We start from the raw sequence: 24,691 nt of genomic DNA, 5'->3' as shown, positions 1-24,691 counted from the left end.
GGTACTATTGCTACTACTATTAATACTACTGTTAGTAAAATTATTAAATTTTTTTTTTCAATGGAGATATAATTTATTCACAAAAAAAATAAACAAAAAGGCATGAAGCCCAGTAACCTGGGCTTGTATTGCAACTCCAAAAAAAAAACTTACATCCACTTACATCAACACATTCGGGTTCCCATTTCACAACAAAACAAAAAAAAGAATATAAAACATATTAAACATACAGAACTACTTAAGAAAAAAAAATTAGAATTCATAAACCTGCAGGCAATGGTGCCTCAACTGCTCACAGAAGCCAGACCTTTCAGCAATATTCCTAATAGAAGATGGCGTCTGAGACCACAGCACCGGAAGAACATGACGAGCAGAGAATGCAGATCTCACAAACACTATAATCGGCCTTTTATACATACCAACCTGTCTCGTTTTATGCCCATGGACATCAAGTACTACCACTGCGATTACTATTACAACATTAAGCCTAAGAGTGTAAAGGTGAAACTGTTATGGAATTTTGAGGGGGGGGGAGATGAACTGAATCACAAGACGTGGTCTGTATGCAGTTTGTCAAAAGGGCACAATAGCAATATCTTAGGAATAGTTTGGTGTGTAAAATTGAAACTAACAGGGATTGCTGTGGAGGATGTTGATTTGAACAAAACAAAATACTTGTATTCTAATGCTACTACTTCTAATCATACTACTACTACTACTGCTGCTACTACTGCTACTATTATTACTGATAGTAGCTTTAGCTTTAATAATATCTTAGCTTTAGCTGCCACAAAAGCTAAGGCTACTAATATTAATTCTACCACTAATGCTACTACTGCTGCTACTAAAATAAAGGTATAAACGTGAAAAGGTGAAAATGTATAAAGGTGGGAAATATTGAAACCGCATGGAGCTAAATTGAAACACACTATGTCGACACAGGTTTTCAAGGGCATAGTAGAACTGTCCAGTAGCCATAGTTTTAGGGATTTAAAGGGTATCTTAGGGTATCTTTAGGGTATCTTAACCCCTCACAATTATGCAATTGTTCCGTTATACCTTAAAATTAAATGGTGCTTTAAAACTAAATCAAAAGGCCCTGTGTGTCTGGCTACCAATACGACACTTCAGAAATATGTCGAGAAGGACTGGGGGTATGAAGTTGAAACTTTTAGGGCAAATACTATTATTGCTTCTGCTTTAAAATTTAAATAAATCAAAAGAGTGTATGTGTATCTAGGTTGTTAAAGAGCATAGATAGAACCTTTTCGAAATGATTTTGAGTTTCATTTATCAGGTCAACTAGAGGAGGTATAAAATTAAAAGTAAACAATACTATTTGTGTCAGGATTAAAAATAGTTGAAAAAGTTCCTTCAAAATACAAATAGCGAGCACAACTATTGGTTGTTACAGAAAAAACCGAAGAGATACAATTTTTTTTTCCATGAAAATAACTATGTCAAGAAAAAACAAATATAAATTAATAGAAAAAACCTTTCCCACAAAACAAGTTTTCCAAAGAAAAGTAAGGAGCTCCAATAAACCAAAAATGAGCAAAAATAAAGTCAAATAACTCCCAAACGTAATACCACCACAAATCCCCATGTATAAATAAATGAAACTCAAAACGAACAGTAATTACAATAAATACCCGAGTCAAGCTCGAAACGAAAAAAAAAAAAAAAAAAACATGAATAGGGCTGACAGCCCCCGTGCCTTCGCAAGACCATAACATAATTTGCATCTTACTAAAAACAAAATACATTTTGAATGTTTTCAATTTTTATTTAAATGAATAAAAAATTATTAAAACTTTAAGGAATAAATATCAGTATTATTATTATTATTATTATTTATTTCTAATAACTTTGTATTTATTTATTTATCCACACTCAAGAACTTTACTAAAAGTGCAAGAGACAGTAATAGGTCGGTAAGAAGAGCAGATTAAAGCTCTTCTTTATGCATTTAATATACATATTAAACTGACAATTCATGGTCATTTGTTACCTTTAGGAATAAACAGATTTTTAATTTTTGACTTTCTACTGACAAACAGCCTTGTCAAATTTAGCTAAGCAGTTTATGTATTTTGTTTGTCTGTTTCATCTATTTTATTTATCTATTTTATCTATTCTATATATCTATTTCATCTGTTTTGTTTAACGATTCAGCGTATCAAAATTAATGAGAATGTAGTGCTACCCAAGAAACGTCACAGTTAAAACTACCAAAAGCAAACTATTAGAAAATCGTGGTGATAAGCAAAGAATATTCCTTATTTTGTTTCAATGTTCAAAACATATTTTGATTTTGATGTTCTTGGTACTTTTAAAATATTTGGGTTGTGATAAACATGGGAAAATATTGGTATACTAAAAAAATATCATTAAAAGATTATTTAAAATTATTGTCGATTATAAATAAATAAATATTAATAAGAAAAAATGTAATAAGATTCAACATCCAAAAACAATTAAGGCAAATAATTAAATTTTTTCTAGGGTTCTATGGGCTATAGTCTTTTTTGCCGCAATATTAGCTTCAGGATATTTCATTCTAACTGTTTACCAGCAGTGGGATAGTTCGCCAATCATTGTAACATTTGATGCGAAAGGATTGGCTGTTGATCAAATTGATTTTCCTACGATAGCCATTTGTAATGTCAATAAAGGATCTAAGAAAAAGCTGATAGAAGTTGCCAGCAGTCCCAGGTTTTCTTACCTCATATTACTTTCTTGTTTACTATCTTATTTAAGTTATTTCTTACCTTACTCATTATCTTATCTTAAAATTTACTTTTCTTTTCTAAATAATTTAAAAAAAGCATCTTCCACAAAAAAAATTAATAGAAAAGTAAAAAACAAAGCAAATAGTAAAAACTAGAAAATAGTAAAAAATAGAAAATAGTAAAAAACAAAGCAAATAGTAAAAACTACTTTTTCAAAAGAAAAATTTCAAAGAAAAGAAAAATTAAATATTAAACCGTAAAATGATTATAAATAAGGTCAGCGTAATAGCAGTTCAAACTTAAAACGAACAAAAATTGCTGCAAAAGAACAAACGGAATCTAAGAAAAAAAAAATAAAATAAATAATTACTTCAAACTTATCCAAACAGAAATTACCAGAAATATGAGTAGGGGTTAACGCGGTACCGCCCCCATAACATTGCTGAAAGCCAGAATCTTTATTACGCTTTACTGAAGCTGATTCACATTTCGAGGAGCGTGATATTTATCTGTTGTAAAATCGACTAACCCAAAATATGACAGTAAAATCACAGTACTGATCAGAATTTAAAAATAAGGTGGGGCTACTCCTCCCTTGCTTAAGCATTATAGAGAGGAGGAGGGGCTTGTTAGTATCTGGGTGATAGATCTTTTAAAATAAGAGGATTGTAAAGAAAGTGCAAAAAGCATTACAATTTGAACTAATAAGGTGTGAAAAGCAGGCCATGGATAAAATTGCCTAAGATTTGAAAGATGCAGCCAAACGAATTAATAGTATGATATATGAGATATACATTTATTAAAAAAGGAAAACAAACGCTATTCGCCTTTCACCTGCCAAGAAAGGTAATAAGCTTGAAAGGGCAAGCGAGGTTATCACTCTCAGCTAATTAAACAACATTCATACCGAGCTACTCAACAAACGAGAAACTCATCTGATGAAGGAATAAACGAAAAAAAGAGAGAAAGAGGAAAACACAAGAAGTAGATAGAAAAAAAGAGGTGGAACCTTTTGAGAACGTGCTAGACCGTGATAAAATTACAGGAAAAGATATAGAGGAGAACGAAAAAGTTTGTGACACTTTGGATGTGAGGGAAGATATATGTGCGAGGAAGAATTAGTGACACTACTATAAGGATTAAAAAATCAAGTGGTTGCAGGCATCAAGACATGGCTAATTGTAGAAAAAGCCAAGACAGATAGTCCAAGTTAGTAAGAGGCAAATCTGGGATAACATCTTTTTAGGATTGTATAAAAACGATGTCATCTCATTTATTGATAGGCCCTATGAATTTTTTTTTTAATATGGTGGTTATGAGGTTAAGCTATTGGAAATTTTGAGTATGATTTTTGAAAGAGGGGAAGAACTTGGCAATTTAAGGAAAACTCTAATTAAACCTCTGTATAAGAAGGTGATAAGAGTGAGTCTGACAATTATAGAAGCATTAGCCTGGTTACTGTAGGTAGCAAAGTACTTAGTTTTGTGATACTTTCTACACTTATAAATGCTGTAGATAAAGTTTTAAGAGAAGAAGAGTTGGCTTTAAGAAGGGAAGAGGATGAGTGGAACAAATTCTCACTCTTAGATTAATAATTGAGAAGCTCCTGAGCCGTCAAACACCTTGTCCTCTGTTTTACAGATTATGAGGAAGCGTTTGATTCAGCTAATAGTAGAGCTTTACGAAGGTCTTACCTTGTATCGTATACCAGATAAATACATTAAAGGGATTAGTTCTGTGTAAGAGAATAACTGCTGCGGTTCAGGAAGGAAAAGAGGTTAGTTGCTGGTTTCTTATTAAATCAGGAGTTAAGCAGGTTAGAGTTCTAACCAAAATTATTTGGATCATTTTGATTGACTTGTCTTAAGGACCACATCAAAGGCAATGGGAGAACACAGAGTAAAGAGCGATGTTGGCACAATATATTTTTGGTTTTTTGGTTTTAGACCAGGGCACTTCGTATCAAAGGAGTTAACGTAGAAGCTTCGAAAGGGGCTCATTTGATTTGAAATTGGAAGGGCTTGTGCCCTTTTTATGGCCGAGAGTGATTGGAAGGCAACTAACACCCCTTCCACGCCCACGATTTCCCCAATCACATCCAATCAACATTTTGAGATAGAAATTTTGTTTAGTGTAGTTGAAAGATCTGGATATTATGTCGTTGAGGAGGATTAATCAAAAGTTATGCCCTGGGGGCATATAAGGTTTATATAGAAAGGGGTTATGAAAATTTCAAAAAAAAGGGCTTATTTGACTGGAAATTGAAATTGCTCTTTTCATTAGTCGAAAGTGAGGGGATAGTAATTAACCACCCTCTCACACCCACCAGGTCCCCAAAAACATACAATCAAAGGTTAAAGATAGCCATTTTGTTCAACGGAGCTGAGAGTACTGGAACGTCTGTATGTGATGCTGACAAACCCCACAGAGCCCACAGGGCACAGGTTGTACGTTATGCCATGGGGGCATATAAGTTTTTATAGATAGAGTTGTCGTAAAACTTCAAAAGAGGCTCATTCAACTGGTGCCATTTTTAATAGTCGAAAGTGATTGGAGGGTAACTAACCCCCCTCTAACGCTCACCATTCCTCCAAACAAATTCAATCAAAATTTTCAGATAGCCATTTTGTTCAACGTAGTAGAAAGTTCTGGAAATTACATGTTTGAGAATGACACCCCCCAGCCCACAGGGCAAGAGTTGTAGGTTATGCTCTGGGGGCATATAAGGTTTTTATTGAAAGTGATGTCGTAGAAACTTCAAATGGGCTCATTTGATTGGAAATTGAAAGGGCTAGTGACATTTTTAATAGTTGAAAGTGATTAGAGAGTGACTAACGCTCCTTTCACTCCCACCATTTCCCCAAACATATCCAATAAAAACTTTGAGACAGCCATTTTGTTTAACGTAGTTGAAAGTTCTGGAAATTAGGTCTTAGAGGATGACAACCACCCTAACAGCCCTTAGGGTATGGGTTGTAATTTATGCCCTGGGGGCATATAAGGTGTTTATAGAAAGCGTTGTCGTTTCAAAAAGGGCTCATTTGATTGGAAATTGAAAGGCCTAGTGCCTTTTTTAATAGTCGAAAGTGATTGGAGTGCTTGACATTTTTATAGTAAAGATCGATGTGGGTATAATGTGTTATTTTTGTTGTTGTTTCTGTTTAGACCAGAGCTCTTCGTATCGAAGGAGTTGTCGTGGGAATTTCGAAAAGGTCTCAATCGATTGAAAATAGAAAGGGCTGATGCCCTTTTTAATAGTCGAAAGTGATTGAAAGGTAAGAAATCCCCAGCCCATGGCGACTTTGCCTTTTGCCCATTATGTTTAAAAACTAAATTTTGCCTTAAGATTAAATCAAAATGCACTGTGTTAATGCTAATTCCCAATGAGGCATCTCAGCAGTATCCCAAGAAAGACTGAGGGTATTATGTTCAATCTTTTGGGGCCAATTTGAAAATTTTTCTCCAGCATACAAATAGCAGGCCAAACTATAAAGTCTTAAAAAATACGAAAAGATTTAAAGTATTATTTTCTTCTTCCCTGAAAAGACTATGTCAATGTAAAACGAACAGAAAATAAATCAAAAAAACTTTTTCCACGAAATAAATTTTTCCAAGAAAAGTTAAGAACTCCATTAAACAAAAAATAAGCAAAAATAAAATCAAATAATCTACCAAGCGTGAAACTACCACAAATCAGAATCGACAAATAAATGAAACCCAAAACGAACAGAAATTACAATGAATAACCGAGTCAAACTCAAAACGAGCAGAAATTAATATAATTTGGGCTCAAAACCCCTATGCCTTCCCAAGGCCACAGCAAAATTTGTGCTTTACTGAAAAAAATAAAAATGTTTTTACTTTTATAACTTTAATAAATCAAATAATATTAACATTTTGATTACTAAATAAACTGACAATGTATATTAAACTGACAATGCACATTCATTTATATTTTTTTCAGTAAAGTGTAAATTGGGCCTCAGAGGGGGGTTAATTACTCTCCACTCACTTTCAACTATTAAAGGGCAATTTCAATTTCCAATCAAATGAGCCCTTTTTGAAATCTCTAAAACAACTTTCTATATAAGCCTTATATGCCCCCAGGGCATAACTTACAACCCTTGCACTGAGGGTTCTGAGGGGGTTATCATCCTAAAAGACCTGATTTCCAGATCTTCCAACTACGTTGAAAAAAAAAATGGATATCTCAAAATTTTGATTGGATGTGTTTGGGAAAATGGTGGGCGTGAGAGGGGCGTTAGTCGCTCTCCAATATCTTTCAACTCTTAAAAAATGCACTAGCCCTTTCAATTTCCAATTGAATGAGCCTCTTTGAAGTTTCTACGACAACATTTTCAATAAAAACCTTCTATACCCCCAGGGCATAATTTACAACTCTTGCCCTGAGGGCTGTGGTTGGGAGGGGTCGTCATCCTGAAAGACCTAATTTCCAAGGCCTTCAACTACGTTGAATATAATGGCTATATAAAAATTTTGATTGGATGTGTTTTAGGAAAAAGTGAGCGTGAGAGGGGGTTAGTTGCCCTCAAATAACTTTCGACTATTAAAAAGGGCACTAGCCCTTTAAATTTCCAATCGATTGAGCCCTTTTTCAAGTTTCTACGACAAAGATTTCAATAAAAACCCTCATATGCCCCCAGGGAATAACTTATAACCCTTGCCCTGAATACTGTGGGGGGGGGATGTCCTGCTCAAAGGTATAATTTCCTGAACTTTGAACTGCGTGGAAAAAATGGCTATCTCAGAATTTTGGCTATCTCAGAATTATCTCAGAAATGCTGAGGAATTTATTTAATAGTGCACATAACGAACAGAAATTGAATGAAAAAAATGCACACCTTTTCAAATAAAAGTAAAAAGCAACGCAAAAATATCAAACGAATAAAAATTAGTCTGTTTATGAGGGAGCAAGTTAAACATTTCCTATAATTTACTTGCATTTTGCTATAAACTATTTATAAGAGGAAAAAAGTATGTCAATAATTGTTGGTGTTTTATTCTCCTATTGCCTTCAAAAAATTCAAACTAAAAACTTTACTGTTTACAGTTACTAAAAACACTATACCTTAAAGTAAATATACTTCTTCAACGGAGCTCAAAGGAGTTGGCAACCATTGTTTTATGTTGGATAGTTTATGTTTCTTTAAATTATAGATTTAAATTATAGATAAATAAAATATGTTTCTTTAAAAAGTCTAAATTTTTATTATTCTGCTTTTGTCTTAAGATGTTTTTTTAATTGCGTTTTCATAAATCGCTATTTGTCGTAAAAACAATTCCTCGACACACCCCCCTTCCCTATTTAGATTTTCAGTTGAGAATTTAGTCACAAATGGAAAGTATATTGTATACTTGCACTCCAAATACTAAGAGGGAAATTAGTAAATGTTTCTGGGGAGGGGTCTGAAGCCTCAAAATGTGCCCTTTAGGCCCTTATTGTAAGAATATTCCACCCCCCCACGTTAAGATTTTGCAATTTCTTAATTTTTAACATTGCTCTTTGCTTTTTTTGAAATACTAACTTAATTACTTTCGTTTAAAATATGTTTTAAAGAGTTGTCATCTTTACAGATAGATTTAGTGATTGACAGACTCATGAGCATGGCTAGAAACAGGGGAAGATTTGTCTTCCTAAGGAACTCTTGGTCCTTCTAGAAAAACTTTTAAAGCTAATATAGAGCTACGTTTTGACAGGAACCATGAACAGCTGCCTCCTTCCCTAGCGAATCTCTAAATTTTTTAAATCTCTAAAAATCTCTAAATTTTACTATCGAAAATTAATTGAAAAGGAATAAAAGGTAGTTAAGAATGAATGAAAAGTTTATTTTACAAAATTAAATATGGAAAATCCTTTTTCAAAAAGGCCAGTTGAAGTTTGATCATGTTTTAAAGAATTTCGGTTCATAGCCTAAGAGTATTTTCTTTAGTACAGTGACGACTAGGTGATTCTAGAATTAGATAAGACCTGTCAACATATAAGCACCTTTTGACCTTCTCATGGCTATTCAGAGTGCATATCCTACTAGATTTCGTGCATAGTTTCATCTTACTATTTGTTTTCTTCAGAACTTGTTCTTAGGTTATAAGACAAGATAAGATTTATCTCGAACAAATGACTCTCACATGCCCACATGCACCAAATTCATATTTCAGAGTATAACTTAAAGTACATTTTTTTTTATCAAACGTCTTTAGGGGAAGGCCAGTTGAAAAGCTCGTAAAAGGGTGACGTGTTGCCAACCGGCCATTTTTCGACATACCCCTTAACTTGCCTTTAGACTACAAACCCAATACCCTTAGTCGTTCTTAAGATATTTCAGGTCCATCTTTTTTCGTTCAACTATGAACGATCTTTTGCCTCTAAAACACAGCTACACCTTAAGCTGTTTGGAGTTATTTGTTTTAGCTTGTTTTTTCGCTGATTTTCACCCATGTTTCCTTATTTTTTTTAAGTTGGTGCCCGCTGGTACTAAAAATTATATAACTATATTTGGAGGTTATGTGGAAGGTAACTCCATGTTGTCGTGTGCGATAATGTTCAAATCCGGTAATAATACATTTTTATCAGCAAAATTTTCCTTTATATTATTCAATATCAAGTATGATATATTCTCAAGAAATAGAGTTAGTTTGATATTTAGGACAGAGAATTTCAAGTCTCGACACAATTTTCTAAAGTTATTTAACAGTCCTAACGCACAAGGACAGCTTCAATTGGGACTTTCTTCAAAATAGGCACTTACAATTTAGTTTAGACAATCGTCAGATTTGGCTCAAGTCTGAAGATGATGCCAAATTACTAAAAAGGTATTTTCAGACTCTAGGGGACAATATATCAAAAGACGTTGCAGTGAAATTACCCACTTCTGCCCGCCTCCCCGCACACAATTGACATATCCTGATGAAGACTAACAAAAGCTATAAATTTTCTGTTTTTGATTAAGCAAGGATTTTGAAAGCAAATTTGTCAATGAAGGAGCTTCAGAGCATCATCAGGTTGATGACACGAATCGATGCGGCGTACCTAAATGAAGGAGAGCTTAATCCAGTGAGAGACAAATTAGAAGCTGCCAATTTCACTCTTCAAGAAATCAGAAAAGTTATTCTTAAGGTATGTGTTAGGACCCTTGGCCCTGATTACCAGATAAATGTCCCTTTTCTGTTTCCTCTGTTAAATTGAATTATTCCCACTCTGTGATTCTTTGTTTCACCCCCTATTATTCTTTCTACTTTGAAATCTTTGGTTTTCCCTTTTAGCGCAATGTTTTTCTCGCAGACGGGCTAAATAGTTGGTCAGTAACTCAGACAAATTAGAAAAATTAGAGGCTGCCACTTCCACCCTTAAAGAAATTAAATTAGAAAACACAAGTTTTTTTTTAACTGAAAGTAAGGAGCGACACTAAAACTTAAAACGAACAGAAATTATTCCGTATATGAAAGGAGCTGTCCCCTCCTCAACGCCTCGATCTTTACGCTAAAGTTTTTCATTGTGTTAAAAAATAAAGTTGTGTGACAGAGTCAAACTTTAGCGTAAAGAGCGAGGCGTTGAGAAGGGGACAGCCCCTTTCATATACGGAATAATTTCTGTTCGTTTTAAGTTTTAATGTCGCTCCCTACTTTCAGTTAATAAAACTTGTTTTATATTTAATTTCTGAACGTTTTTGAATTAATGCAGCTTTGATTTTGGCTCACTTTACATGAATAATTAAAACAAAATTTGCATATTAATTTTACTTTGTTGGCTAAATGGCTTTCTCGAAATTTTGTTCTGACGTAATTTACGAATTAACTTACGTAACGAACTTCTATGCTCGTATGTTTTTATTACGTATATTAGGGAGATTGCCCCCTAGTCAATGTCTCGCTCTTTACGCTAAAGTTCGAATTTTGTTCGAATCACAAACCCCTGAATCACAAAGTCCGGTTAATTACAACAGATAACTCTTTTGAAAGTTCTAAAAAAACTTAAAGGGAGAGGTATTGACTAGGGGGCGAACCCCTCATGTACGTAATAATTTTTGTTTGCTTTAAGTTTTAATGTTGCTCCTTAATTTCAGTTGAAAAAACTTGTTTTTTTATATTTAATTTCTGATCGTTTTTTAAACAATGCTGGAAAATCCGGCGCCCCCTTCATAGAGGTCTCGCGTCCCCCAAGAAAACATCCTCCATGGAAAGATCCTCCCTCGTATCCCCCTCCTCCGACCACCCCCCACCAGAAGAAATCCCTCATGAAATCCTCGTTTATTTAGTAATCAAAATGTTAATATTATTTGATTTATTAAAGTTATAAAAGTAAGAACATTTTAATTTTTTTCAGTAAAGGGCAAATTATGTTCTGGCCTTGGGAAGGCATAGGGGTTTTGAGCCCAACTTATGTTAATTTCTGCTCGTTTTGAGTTTGACTCGGTTATTTACTGTAATTTCTGTTCGTTTTGGGTTTCATTTATTTATCTATGCTGATTTGCGGTAGTTTCACGCTTGGTAGATTATTATTTTTTATTTTTGCTTATTTTTTGTTTAATGGAGTTCTTTACTTTTCTTTGAAAAACTTATTTTGTGGAAAAAGTTTTTTTAATTAATGGCACGTAAAAGAACATTCTTTGTGCCATATCCATAATGGAAAGGTTGGGAAAAATTAAAAGGGTACAGTTATAATCTTTACAAATGCCTCAAAATTTGCCTATGTGCATTTTTGTTACTCTTTTAAGAGTTTGAAAAAAATTCGAGGGAATAGGGGGGAGGAGTAAATAAGAAGCCGCTGCGGCCAGGCTGAAGAACTATCTTCTATCATCAAAAGACGCCGCCTCAAAATTGGTCACACCCTGTGCCGCCCAACAGATACATTATGTCCAAACGGCCTTTATCTGCGAGCCAGTTGCATCCTGGAGACGATATCAGAGAGGACAGCTGAAAAATATTTGGCAAAAATTCAAAGAGGATCTTGAGTCATGGGGAGGCTTCTGTAGGCAAGGTAGGAGATGGGACAGAGACTAGCTGAAGATCGCTGGGGAAGCTGACAGATTGAAGAGGTCGTCGGATGCAATTCCAAGGTCCATTGGTGCCGGGCAGGAGAGTTCTTCGTTTGGTTCCCACCGAATTTTTTTTTTATTATAATCTCCATAGTTGAAGACCCTTAGCCTCATTTTTAAAATGCCCCTCTTCTATTTCACCCCCCTCCCCAGCCCTCTTAATATTTTTCGTAAATCGTGTACTGACTAAAAGAACTAGCGGGCTAATGCAACATCATAGAGAGGAGTTTAAGGTTTCACTTAAAAAGACATTTTTTTTTATATTTACATGGTGTTTATAAATCCATCTTGATACCACCTTCATAAAATGTCATGATACAAAAATCGCCACTTTATGGTACATCATCAGAGTGGAAATGCTAGTTAGCATGAAAAGAGTAGCGTCATAATGTCCATGGTTAGAACCCTGAGTTTTACATTCTGCCATCTTATATATATTCTCCCTTCAACCCCCCTAGTAAGTTTGATAAATGGTGAGCTGATTAGCTGATTGAGCTGATTAGCTGGTAAGCAGCATCTTAGAGAAATGTTTAATTACTCATTTTAAAGCTCTTGATCCTATCTACATTCTTATTGCAAATTTGTCGTGACAATCTTATCAGAAAGTGTCACATACTACCAAAAATAGTATTTTGAGTACAATTAGGGGCAGAAAGTAAGTAGGCTACCCTGTAGAAAATAATAGACTAATCTTTAAGACCCTTAATAGTCTTTCAACGGCCCCAAAATCAGCAAGTTTTAGCAAGGGCCTCAAACTAAAAATGTTTCTTGCCCTTTGGAACCGTCTCAGGTCTTTTCATACCTAAAACTTGGATTTTCCAAAATTTTCTTCTTATTTTTTTACGACTACTAAGCTTTAGGGCAGTGCCATATTTCCGTCAGTGTCAAGTTTGATAACGCTTTTCCGCCGTGGTATTTCAAACAATGACATCCTATTCATTCCCGAAGACGGCTGCACCTTCAAACAAAAGATTAATCTTCTCAAGCTGGTTGGTGCAGTATGTTTTTATATTGTATATTTTGTATATTTGTATTGTAAATTTTTAGCTTAGTTTTAGCTGATTCTTCACCCAAGTTTCTTTGTTTTTAAATTGGTCACCCCCCAAAACCAAAAAACTGCATAACTATAAATGTTTTTTTTTAATTAAAAATTGAATTACCTATCTTTCCTGGTCTTTTTTTATATACATTTGTTAGTGTATCAAAACAACCAAAACAAAACAAGTGTATCAAAACAAAACAATATATTAGGTAGTGTATCACTTAACCAATCAAAACGACCTGATTTTATTTTCACTGTCCTTAGTACTTTAAGAGAGCGAAAAAGCGCATTGATTCTTTGAAATATTAAGCTTGTAAAAGGAACAAAATTTTTTGAGTAGAAACTTTTTTTTACAAGTAAAATCGGTTTTCCTGCGGCAATAAAAACCACAGGCACAGCTATTGGAGTTATCATTACTATCTGATCCAGTCCAAGCTACTATGCTGTACAGTTTAAAAGATTAACTATAATTATGAGCTAGGCAAATTCTATAATGGAAATAATGCAACTGAAAACCTGTTTACCAATTATAAAATAGTCACTGTAGCAACCATACTCTTCTGCTAAAAAAAAAACCTTGTAATGATTATAGTACAAATTTTCATACTTTTTCTACACCAATTTACTTTGTTTATCCATATTAAATTACTTGCAATAAAAATTCGCCAACTCTAATTATTTTTTGTTTCTGCTCTAATCAATAGCCCCATACTGAGCATATGCTTAAAGTCACTTAAAGTCGCTTCGTTTCTTCGAAGACAGGTAATTAGTTTACGTTTCCAAGACATATGACATGTAAAACAAAATAAATAAATACAAAAAGAACAACAGTTATTTTGGCTACCTAATAATGCAGCCACAAGCAGACTGTCCAACAGATGAATTACACCTGTCCCTTTAAGGGCATAGTTGCTGACAATTCAAGGTATAATTAATCACGTACAGAGCGACAAATATTGTTGAACCTTTGGGGATTGAAAAAAAATGTGATTTAGTCGAGGTAAACTTACAATCCTTAAGTTGTTTGTTTTACTACACTAATCATTTTGTGTTGACGTATTTTGGGTAAAATTCTACAAGAGGACTTTACCTCTCTTAGAGAGTACGTTTCACTTAGAGAGTAGTAGACCTCTACTCTCACTCAGAGAGTAGTAGTAGTCACCTCTCTTAGAGAGCAGTAAAAATAGCTTTCAGGCCTGGATCCACGGTCTAAATTATCCATGGGATGGTGGATCGTTGATGAGCCTGAAGAAGCTTTGTGTTACTAACAAGTAAGGTTTTCATTCGAAAATTCTCCAAAAATTTATAATCTAGGCCACAATTGGGCTAACATCTTTGGGCTACAATCTAGCCCAAAAATCTAAAATCTTTGGTTCAAAAGACAAGCAATCTTGTAGGAAGTATATTTCACAGTCCTCTGTGCTGAGGGGTGTGCTAAGGGACCTACATTTTTTTTTACTTCGTTTGTTAATATTATAGTCCGTAACCATAGCTGGATACAGAAGAGGAACACAGGGAATGTATCTGCCCCCGATTTGTCAGAAAAACCTTTCATAAAATTGGAACATAGAAAAATTCCCTTATTTTCATGTTTTGACCCTTATACCTTGACAAGGTATAAATTATCAAGGTACTCTTTTTAACTTGTAACTTATGTGACAATGAATTTTACCACTAGTGCCTCAATTTTACACAGATTTACACTAGTGTGCGTGTAATTCAAATGCTGTTAAACTTAACACACTCAACCTTCATTCAACTCAACCTTCGTTAACTCAGCCCTCTTTCAACTCAACCATTATCATCTAACTCAATCTCTGTTCAGCTGGAATCCCCATTCAATTCAGCTTCCGTGCCACTGAATTCCCATCGAACTCAACCTCATGTAACTCAAACCCCATTTAACTAAACCCTAATTGGGATTTTACTGTGGTTTATAACATCATTCTAAAGGAAACACTCTAATGAAATAAAATACTATCGTTAGATTCTTTATTTTAAGGTCTTTCCAAATATCTCGGTCACTTTTCTGATGATACTTTCCCTCTTTTTGAGGGTCAAATATTACAAATAATACATATCTCTTTGTTATTTTTTAAAGCACAATGCGTCGCCTCTTGTTTGATAACCGTTTTTTCGTATTCTTGACTTTGCGAACAATATTTTGCCAAAAAATTTTAATGCAGCCGTCGGAAAAAAACTATTATCTGGAACGAATTAAAATGCAAGTGAGAATAGAAGGAAACATGATAAACTGGTTAATATAAACATTCGGCCATTATAAAAAGAGAATATCATTGCTTTAGAGTTTTCTATTGGTTTTTAATGATATTTTAGGGCTGAACCTGGCGCCATCAGGGGAGGAGGGGAATAAATTGTCAGGGAAGTTTCCGTGATATTTGGAAGAACATATAGTAAGAGAAGGAATCTAATTGTGCTATATTTAGCTTAACCTGTTGCAGTAGTCGGATTGAGTTGAGCTGGAGTTGAATATTTGTTGAGTTTCATGGCGGTTGAGTTAAACGGGGGTTGAGTTAAGTGAAGACTATCTACGCTACTGCCAAAAATCAAAAGGTTTTACAAGCCGCAAGGATAATTCAGAAAACATGACCAACAGAGCAAACTAAAGATCAAATGTCCTTTACTGCCCTGTTAATGTTGTGCTTTAATTTCATTGATTTACTTTAGTCACGTATTTTTGTAACAGCCAATCATAATACTAGTTAACCCGACCTTCTTTTTATGTCATGTTTCTGGCAACTTTCCATAAGAATCTACACCTTTTTTTTATCCCTCTTTACTGGTAATTCTTGGCAACTAGACCGATATTATTCCATCTTTACTTATTACTAACTCTTGTAACCCATTTTTCACAATTTCATCTCTTTTTGCGATAAGAAAAAATCCGGGAGCTTCCTTGTATTCCCCTATACGGGTACGTTCACTCTTTCTATCCCTGTTTATTGGCGCCTCTCTATAAAAATTGTCTTACTCTTTTCTGTCCTATTTTGGTGGCAATTTTTGGTAACCCTATTGTGTTTATCCTCGTTAATTGGCAGCTCTAAATAAAAGAAATAAAACAAAAACTTCACGCTTTTTTTTATTATTCCCATCGATAGGTAACTAAATACAAATCCTTGAACTCTTCTTTTCATCTCATTTATTGGTAACCCTATATAAAAAATCGCCAACTCTATTATTATCCCCGTTTATTGGTTCATTTGGGGCGTAAACAATGGCTCCCATAAACCATGACCCGAGTCACTGTCGGTGAGAGGATATCTGAGCAGAGAGTTCTCTGCTCACACATACATAGGCAGGGAGCTCTCTGATTAGAAAGATATGTCATGCAGCGTTGAGTGGTCGACGTAGACTTTCATTAGGGTGGCCATAATTTTTTTTTTCTTTGACAATATTATTATTCTAGACGGTTTATTCTTGTGATGAAATGCTTCTTCATTGTATTTGGAAAGGAGCAGAGAAGGATTGCAAGGACCTGTTTCGGTTGAGACCCACTGACGAGGGACTTTGCTGTGTCTTCAACTCGGCAGTTTATAAGAACTTATTCAGAAACAACCAAGGGTAAAACAGAAGCTTAACTGCTCGTCAGTTGTTGACACATTTCTTCAATTTTATTAAAATGAAGGGACAAAAAAGTAATTTTTTAATCTAAGGGAGGGGCATTTCTGTTTTACGAAAGTTATTTTCAGTTATTTCTAGACAAAAATTAAAAAAGGCAAATAATTCAATACAATACGACAAATGAAGTCTTGAAATTTTACTTACAATTTTTATAAGGAAAATTTGTAAAAATTTGTAAATTTGTAAAATTTAATTCTTAAGTAAAAAACAAAATTGAACAAGAATAAAAACATAAATTTTTATGTAAATGAGCAGAAGTGTTAAACAATTTGGTGTAAATTAGTCGGTGTTTGTATATGCTTTTTTCATCTTAAGTATATTGCCAGTTTTGTTTTTTATTGTGTCTTATCATTTGACCTTTATGTGTGCCATTTTATTGCTCTTTTCCTGTTTTCATACTATTACAAGGCGTCTCTCTATACTCACCGACTTTAGAAGCGAATAAAATTCTAGAATTTAATTGTATCATTTCTAGTCTTGTATGAAGCTAAAAATATCAGCGTAATTTAGTTTTTAAGAAAAAAGAAGAAAAACAATCTGTTCATTTTACGGTAGAAATCTCTATTTATCCAAATCGATTATTTTTAAATTCCGTAAACATAACAAGTATAGAAAGGATAATAAAAAAGATACTGGAAGCCTGCCTAAAATGTCTACATCTATGTTTCCCAGAGTATGGGTCGCGACTCAGCACGGGACTGTAGAAAAATTTCACCAGGTCGTGAAAAGAAATTTAATATTGAAAAATTTAAATTTAAAATCTCATGCAACATCAATCTGGACAAGTATTTAAAACTGCAACTCGAATTAATTTGTTGTTCAGTTTTAAAGAGGAGTGTTGAAACGTTTGCTAAAACACGATACAACATTTAATGTTGATACTTGATACCCACGATAAAATGATACACGATACACATCATACAAAATTTAATGTTGACAAATGATACACACGATAAAATGATACACGATACATACGCTACAACATTGATCCACCTTCTATACGTGTGGAACTTATTTTACTCAGCCTTTGTGAACTAAAAAAGTAAGTTTCGAAAGAAATCGGATGTCGAGCATGGTTTTAATTTATTATGTTTTCTATATAATTATGTCAAAATTTAGTTGTATTTAATAAGCAAACAAATAACTTCGTTTTTTTTTATAAAGTGGGGTCGCAAGAAATTTGAAAACCTCACTCCTGGCCGCTGTAAAAAAAAGAAAGTCCGTTAAACGCTGGTGTACAAAGTGTCGTGTTTAGTGAAATAGATTTACCGTCCTGGCTAAGTGGACACGCGCTGGGTTGAGAGTTCTTTGTCCAAGGGGCACGGGTTCGATCCCTGGTGGGGACAGTTTCTTGGTTTGGGACGCGGGTCAGTGGTGTGACCCTGTAAGCTTAGCCAGAGTCAACCCAGCTCTAAATGGGTACCTGGAGAAATCTGGGGAAGGTAAGTAGGAAGGGTGTGCGAAAGCACAGGATGGCTGGCCCCCAGCTCCCCATTACACTTCCTGGCTGAAGGGCCATAAAACGGAGATTAGCACCGCCGGTTTGGACCTTAAGTGTCTAGTGCCACCATACTTACTTACTTACTTTATATTTGAGCAGCCTATCATGAAAAATTGAGATGTTGTTAATTTTGTTAAGCACACACGTGCTCAGCTAGACGGTAATATCCTTTTTTACTAATCACAATTTGTTTACTTTTTTACAGGCGTTTGTTTACTCTTAATTTGTCAAAAATGTTGTCTAGACTTAGAGGTCTGACAAGACACATGTGAGAACTGGGCTTTAGCAAATTCCTATGGTTCTTGTGTTGGACGAAGATTTTTTTATTATTTTTTTTTTATCAAGGAATACTCGTAATACCTATATTTCCAGAATTTTTTCTTTGACATTGGTCATTATAATAAGGTAATCCATCAGCACCAGTAGCAGTTCTGGCCTCTCTTGCGCCTGGGGAAAAATATTGATTTGTACCCCCTTCCTGTCCTCCGAAAATTTTAAGGTCAAATTTAAACAAAATTTTGCCGCTTCTTTTTTTAATAAAAATGAAACTTCAAGAATTACAAAATGACTATAAACTTTAGCTTATTTATTTAAAATTCTGGGCTCCTAAAATTCCTAGGTCTGGGGCAATTCCCCATCTATCTCCCCCCTAAAATCACGTCTAAACAGCAGCCACTTTAGGTAAGGCTTATAAGTTTTTAGTAATTTCAGAAGTAATATTAAGGTTTAGCTCAACTCTTACTAGTTTTAGATGTTTATTATTTTACATGAACAACATCTGAATGCATCCAGAATGTGATATATTTAATTATATAAGATGCATTACTTTAGAAATATATCGATTCCTAAACTGTAATTAACCAAGAAAAAAGTTTTTATGGAAACGAAGAAGTAATATTAAAAGGAGCTTAATTTAAGTAAAACAAGAAGTAAAACATGAAACAAACAGAAATTGCCATCTATGAAGAAGTGAAACCTTTTCTAACCGTCTCTAATACAAACACGCTTCTACCAACGCTAATTTACACTGCATAAGAGTCAAGATTAGCTTTCAAATGAGTCTGTCTTTGGTTTTCTATGCCTTTAAGAAGATATCAATTCTTTGTTCCATGTGGTTATGCTTCCGCTTATGTCTATGCCGGTTCAGCTAAAAATCGAACTGACAGTGCATAAGCAGAGAAACAAAAAGTTTATTTGTGAAAAATGTTATAACTTAAAGGCTTATGACTGTGTCTACTGGCTCATTATCAAACAGTTCGTGGTGACGGACTGTAGGTAAGGAGCGACCCGGCTCAATGGTAACCTAAAGTCTAAGAAACGGAATTTTGATACCAATAGATACATCAAAAGAATCAGATTTTAATTTTGATTTCAAATATATAAGTTTCATCAAGTTTAATTTTACTCATAAAAAGTTATGTGCCTGAGAAAATTTGGCTGATTTTCGAAAAAAGAGGGAAAGACCCCCTAAAAGTTATAGAACCTTAATGAAAATCACACCATCATATTCAGCGTATCAGAGAATCCTAATGTAGAGGTTTCAAGCTCCTATCTACAAAAATGTGGAATTTTCCATTTTTTGCCAGAAGAAAGATCACGGATGCGTCTTTATTTGTTTTTTTTTCTTTTCCCCAGGGGTAATTGTATTGACCCAGTGGTCCTAGGATATCGTAGGAGGGATCATTGGAACGGAAATTAAAAGTTCTAGTGCCCTTTTTAAGTGACCAAAAAAATGGAGGGCAACTAGGCCCCCTCTCACGCTCATTTTTTTCTCAAAGTCACCCAATTAGAATTTTGAGATATCCATTTTGTTCAGCATAGTCGAAAATCTAATAAATATATCTTTTAGGATGACTTAATCCCCCACAGTTCCCTGGGGAAGGGCTGCAAGTTATGAACTTTGCCCATTGCTTACATATTGTATTGGTTATGGGAAGTATACAGACATTTTCAGGAACGATTTTTTTCCGGTGGGGTGGGGGCTGGAGGAGGGGGTTACTTGGGAGAATCTCTCCTTGGAGGATGTTCCTTTGGGATAAGGGACATTTCTACGAAGAGGGCGCCAGATTTCCAAGCATTATTTAAAAACGATCAGAAATTAAATTAAAAAAATAAGTTTTTTCAACTGAAAGTAAGAAGCAACACTAGAACTTAAAACGAACAAAAATTATTATATATATGAGGGGTTCTCCCCCAAGTCAATACCTTTACGCTCTTTACGCTACAGTTTTTTTTATTGCTTTCAAAAGAGCTATCTATTCTAATTAAACGGCCTTTGTGATTCAGGGGTTTGTGAATTAAATTTTTTTTAACTTTTAACGTAAAGAGCGTGGTATTGACTAAGGGGAGAACCCCCTCATATACGTAATAACATATACGTAATAAAAAAAAACAATAAAAAAAAATAAGCGGTACGGTTCAATAGTAGTCGAAACTCTTAAAAACGGAATTTTGATGTCAATAAATGTATCAAAAGAATGGGTTTATAATGCTGATTCTTAATATATAAATTTTATTAAGTTTAGTATAACTCATCAAAGGCTACGAGCCTGAGAAAATTTACCTGATTTTTTAAAGAGGGGGGAAACATCCCCTACAAGTGAAAGAATTTTAATGAAAATCACACCGTCAGATTCAGCGTATCAAAAAATTCCTATTACGTAGGTTTCAAGCTCATATCTGCAAGAATCTGCAATTTTGTATTTTTTGCCAGAAGAAAAATATACGAATATATAAGTTCGATACGCAAGTTAATTTGTAAATCACGTCAAAATCAAATTTAGAGACAGCCATTTAGCAAAAGAAAAGTAAAATGTTTATGCAAATTTTGTTTACTTATTCAATGACGGTGAACCAAAATAAAAGCTGCATTAACTAAAGATCGATCAGAAATTAAATAAAAAAAACAAGTTTTTTAAACTGAAACTAAGGAGCGACATTAAAACTTAAAACGAACAGAAATTATTCCGTATATGAACGGGGCTGTCCCCTCCTCAACGCCTCGCTCTTTACGCTAAGTTTGACTCTGTCTCACAACTTTATTTTTTAAATCAATAAAAACTTTAGCGTGAAGAGCGAGGCGTTGAGGAGGGGACAGCTCCTTTCATATACGGAATAATTTCTGTTCGTTTTAAGCTTTAATGTCGCTCCTTACTTTCAGTTTAAAAAACTTGTTTTTTTATTTAATCTCTCACAAAAGAACCAATCAGGTTTGAAGACTAAGTTATTCGTTTCTCTAGAAGCTATCTTTTTGTCTCTGCTTAGATTTGTCAGTTTGAATTACTTAACCCGAACCATCAGTTAACCCGGTTGTAAAAGGCGGATTTCTAGCACTGACATATCCAATAATAATCTCTCGTTTTCTAATCATTTCTTTCAGCAAGTCTCCATAACAACATTTGTCAAAAGCGACTAACCAGCTTTCTAACCCTCTTCATTCAGAGAACTGCAGCAACAAGTGGCACTTTTTGCTGCTAAATATGTCTCACACATGGCACTGTTGGTGGGGGTTTTCAAAAAGTACATGATAGTTAATTTCAGACTTCATATGAGCCTCTTTATTCTTTCTTTCTTTATTCACCCAACCGCGCACTGCACTCCCGGCCGAGGGCAGAGAATTGAGAGGTTGGTACGTGCCCTACCTCACCCATTGTCTGCATCCGAATTTTTTTAAGCTTCATGCGAGTCTTTTTCGTTTATCTGTGACCATCTGTTCTACAAAATAAACGCCAGGAGCACAACAAAGAAACCGACGTCAGTGCTACCCATACAAAATGTGATTTCCTTGTTTTGCAAGGTGGGGACTGTAAATTTCAAGTGACCGGTTTAAGACTGTGTAAGGCTCAGTGGTTTTTTTTTTTTTTTTTTTTATTTCGACGTGTTGTATTTTATTTGGTTATGGGGGCTTTTTAATTCCCCGAAAATATCTTCCTTGATTTTTTTTGTAATTCGTCTATATTTGGGGGAGGGGTACTTCTGATCTGGTAGCCCACTTCTGGGTTCCGTCTTCTAGTTAGCTAATGGCTATAATTAATTGCAGGTCACGAAATGTGGAGAGAAGTGAATCACATGGTCTAAATTTGGGCCTGACAGTAATCCTTGATAGCAACTTAGATGACTACGCACTTACAACTTCAAGATACAATGGCTTTAAGGTAAACTGCAATGTTAATTACCTGCTACATTGTTTTTTTTTCATTGGACAAAGCATTCTAAATAATTATTTAAAGATGAACCTTCCGTTAATCTAAATCTTGTTAACAATCTAATTCAAAATCAAGAAATTTGTGTTTTATTTTTCAGGGCCCATTTAGAATTTTTATTTAGAACTGGACATAGAGCCGGAAGAGATATGGATGGCCGGAACCGAAAATAGCATAAGAGTCAGTTTGGGGCTCAGTAAAACATTTAGCAAATTTTAGTTCTGCGGATATCAAAACACATTGCGCTGATGAAGGAAGGGAAAACGACAAATAACTGTACATATGACTGTTATGATCACTATAATCATTTTTGCAAATTTATTGAGCAATGAAAATAAATCGTGTATTTGGCGGAAACCATTTAGAACAAAGCAAAAATTGTGTTCTGTTTTTTTTTGTTTTTTTTTTTTTTTTTTTTTTTTTTTTTATTTTAGCGTGGCGTTATACAAATGGCGCATTTAATAAAACGTGTATTGGATATGGAGCTTGGGAAGAGCTGGACAGCTTAAGCGGGAAATAGCTTAGAGCCAATTTAAGGCTCACAGAAACATTTGAAGAGCTTCCAGCTCTTGGAACATAGATATTATGCTGATGAATGAAGATAAATGATCAATAAATGAAAATAAGGTCGTTCGGATTGTTGAAACTATTAGCGAAAATTTGCTGAGCATTGAAAAAACTCATGTATAAGATGAGACTCAATTCATGTATAAGATGAAAGCAAAACAAAACTTTATGTATTTTTCAGCTTAACATTATGCAAATAGCCCATTTAAAGCAAATTTTTATTTAGAAACAGATATAGAGCCAAAAGACAGCCGATCAGTTACAGAAGAGCCGTTGCTAGGGTTGTTATTGCCCGGCAAAACATTCATTGCAGCGGCCTCTCCCGACTCAAATCAAGGAGGCACACTTGTGCCTCTATAAAGAGGCGACCCACCACAATGTTAAGTGATTTCAGGTTCTAGAGGTTGCAGAGAGACGGCGGTAATTGCATTTTGTAGCCCAAGCTCAAACTAAGAAACTTGCAAAATTTCATCCTCCTCCGACTTTATCTTCATGGGGTAAACTGGGCCGGAAGTTTGGACCCTCCCACCACACCCCCCTTTAACGTTGTCCGATTGGGCTAAAATTTAGAGGTTAAGCTTTCATAGGGCCCGGGAGCTTATCCTCGAAATTTCAGCTCAATCCGATCACTCCTTACCTGTTTTCAAAAAACCAAATATAGCCACTTAAAATTCATCATCATTTCTTTTTTTTCTTAGCCACGCCTACAGGCCATAGTTGGCACCGGATCCGGTTGAATGAGGACTCATTCGAAGCAGAATTCGACCTGTTAGGGCCCTTTGATATTTTCAGACCGAAAAAATTATCCCCCGAATTTACATTTACGAGAAACCTTAGTTTTTTTCAAATAATACACATTAACAGGTTAGACATGCTTTGTTATGAAAATATCTGCGCGTCAATTTTCATAACAAAGCATGTCTAACCTGTTTATGTGTATTATTTGAAAAAACTACGTTTTCTAAAGAGTTAAAGAGGCTGAGTTACAAGGTCGAACCTTAAAACGTACAGGGATTAGGAGGCACAGTTGGGGGGGGCTGTTAAAGAGGCTGAGTCACAAGTTCGAACCTTAAAACGTACAGGGATTAGGAGGCACCCTGTACGACGTGATTTGAGTATTCAGGAATTAAAAGCCTTAACACAAGAATGTTCAAGAGCGGGGGTTTGGGGGGCGGCAGCCCCAACTTTAACTCCTGACACGATCAGCTAACAGTTAGTCAAGCAATAATAAGTAATAAACTGTACAAAAACGTGCAGAAATTATTTGAAAAAAACTACGTTTTCTAAAGAGTTAAAGAGGCTGAGTTACAAGGTCGAACCTTAAAACGTACAGGGATTAGGAGGCACAGTTGGGGGGCTGCCGCCCCCAAACCCCTGCTTTCGCAGCCTTTAAATAAAAAAAAGTTTTTTAAACTGAAAGTAAGGAGCGACATTAAATCTTAAAACGAACAGAAATTATTCCGTATATGAAAGAGGCTGTGCCCTCCTCAACGCCTCGCTCTTTACGCTAAAGTTTGACTTTCTCACAACTCTTTTTTTAAACAATAAAAACTCCCATTTAAACGGCTTTGGGCTAAAGCCAGAAATAGAATAAAGCCAGTTTAGGGCTAACTGAAACACTTCTCTTTACGGGAGTGTATACGGAGCGTATCTTGTCGACATTTCATTTTAATGAGACGGCTTGTCAGATAATTTTAAAGTGGCCGCCAGAAAAGTGATGCTTGAAAGTTTGACAATCGATGATTAAAGCTTCAAATCAGTACAAAGGTAGAATCATAGAAAAACTTTCAAATAAAACGCTCCTGAAAAACGCTCCATGGACATAACACTGAGAAAAAAAGAGCAAACGATCAATAGATGAAAATAAGGTTGTTCAGATGACCGTAACCATTATTGAAAATTTCTTGAGCTCTGAAAAAAGTCATCTACGAGTTGAAACCAATTTAAAGCAA

The 24,691-nt window shown here is 34.8% G+C and overlaps 1 protein-coding gene across 9 annotated transcripts in view; it reads left to right on the top strand.

Moving 5' to 3' along the window:
* LOC148944860 (pickpocket protein 28-like) overlaps window positions 1–24,691 on the top strand; it is a 210,109-nt gene that overhangs the window by 89,313 nt on the left and 96,105 nt on the right. For 5 of the 9 annotated variants that reach the window (XM_089099154.1, XM_089099149.1, XM_089099151.1 and 2 more), the window contains 4 exons: window positions 2,506–2,715; window positions 9,705–9,867; window positions 16,255–16,409; window positions 22,010–22,124. In XM_089099154.1, the coding sequence (XP_088955280.1) occupies window positions 9,727–9,867; window positions 16,255–16,409; window positions 22,010–22,124 (411 nt within the window). In that variant the 5' untranslated portion in view covers window positions 2,506–2,715; window positions 9,705–9,726. Of the gene's footprint in view, window positions 1–2,505; window positions 2,716–9,700; window positions 9,868–16,254; window positions 16,410–22,009; window positions 22,125–24,691 lie in introns of all 9 variants that reach the window. The other 4 variants (XM_089099157.1, XM_089099152.1, XM_089099156.1 and 1 more) reach the window with 3 other exon arrangements.

This window comes from Artemia sp. Qi Xiang Cuo, chromosome 13, assembly GCF_049724085.1.
Source record: "Artemia sp. Qi Xiang Cuo chromosome 13, ASM4972408v1, whole genome shotgun sequence".
NCBI classification, from domain to species: Eukaryota; Metazoa; Arthropoda; class Branchiopoda; order Anostraca; family Artemiidae; genus Artemia; species Artemia sp. Qi Xiang Cuo.
The sequence above is the reverse complement of the archived record's forward strand: the minus strand, read 5'-3'. Positions and strand labels throughout refer to the sequence as shown.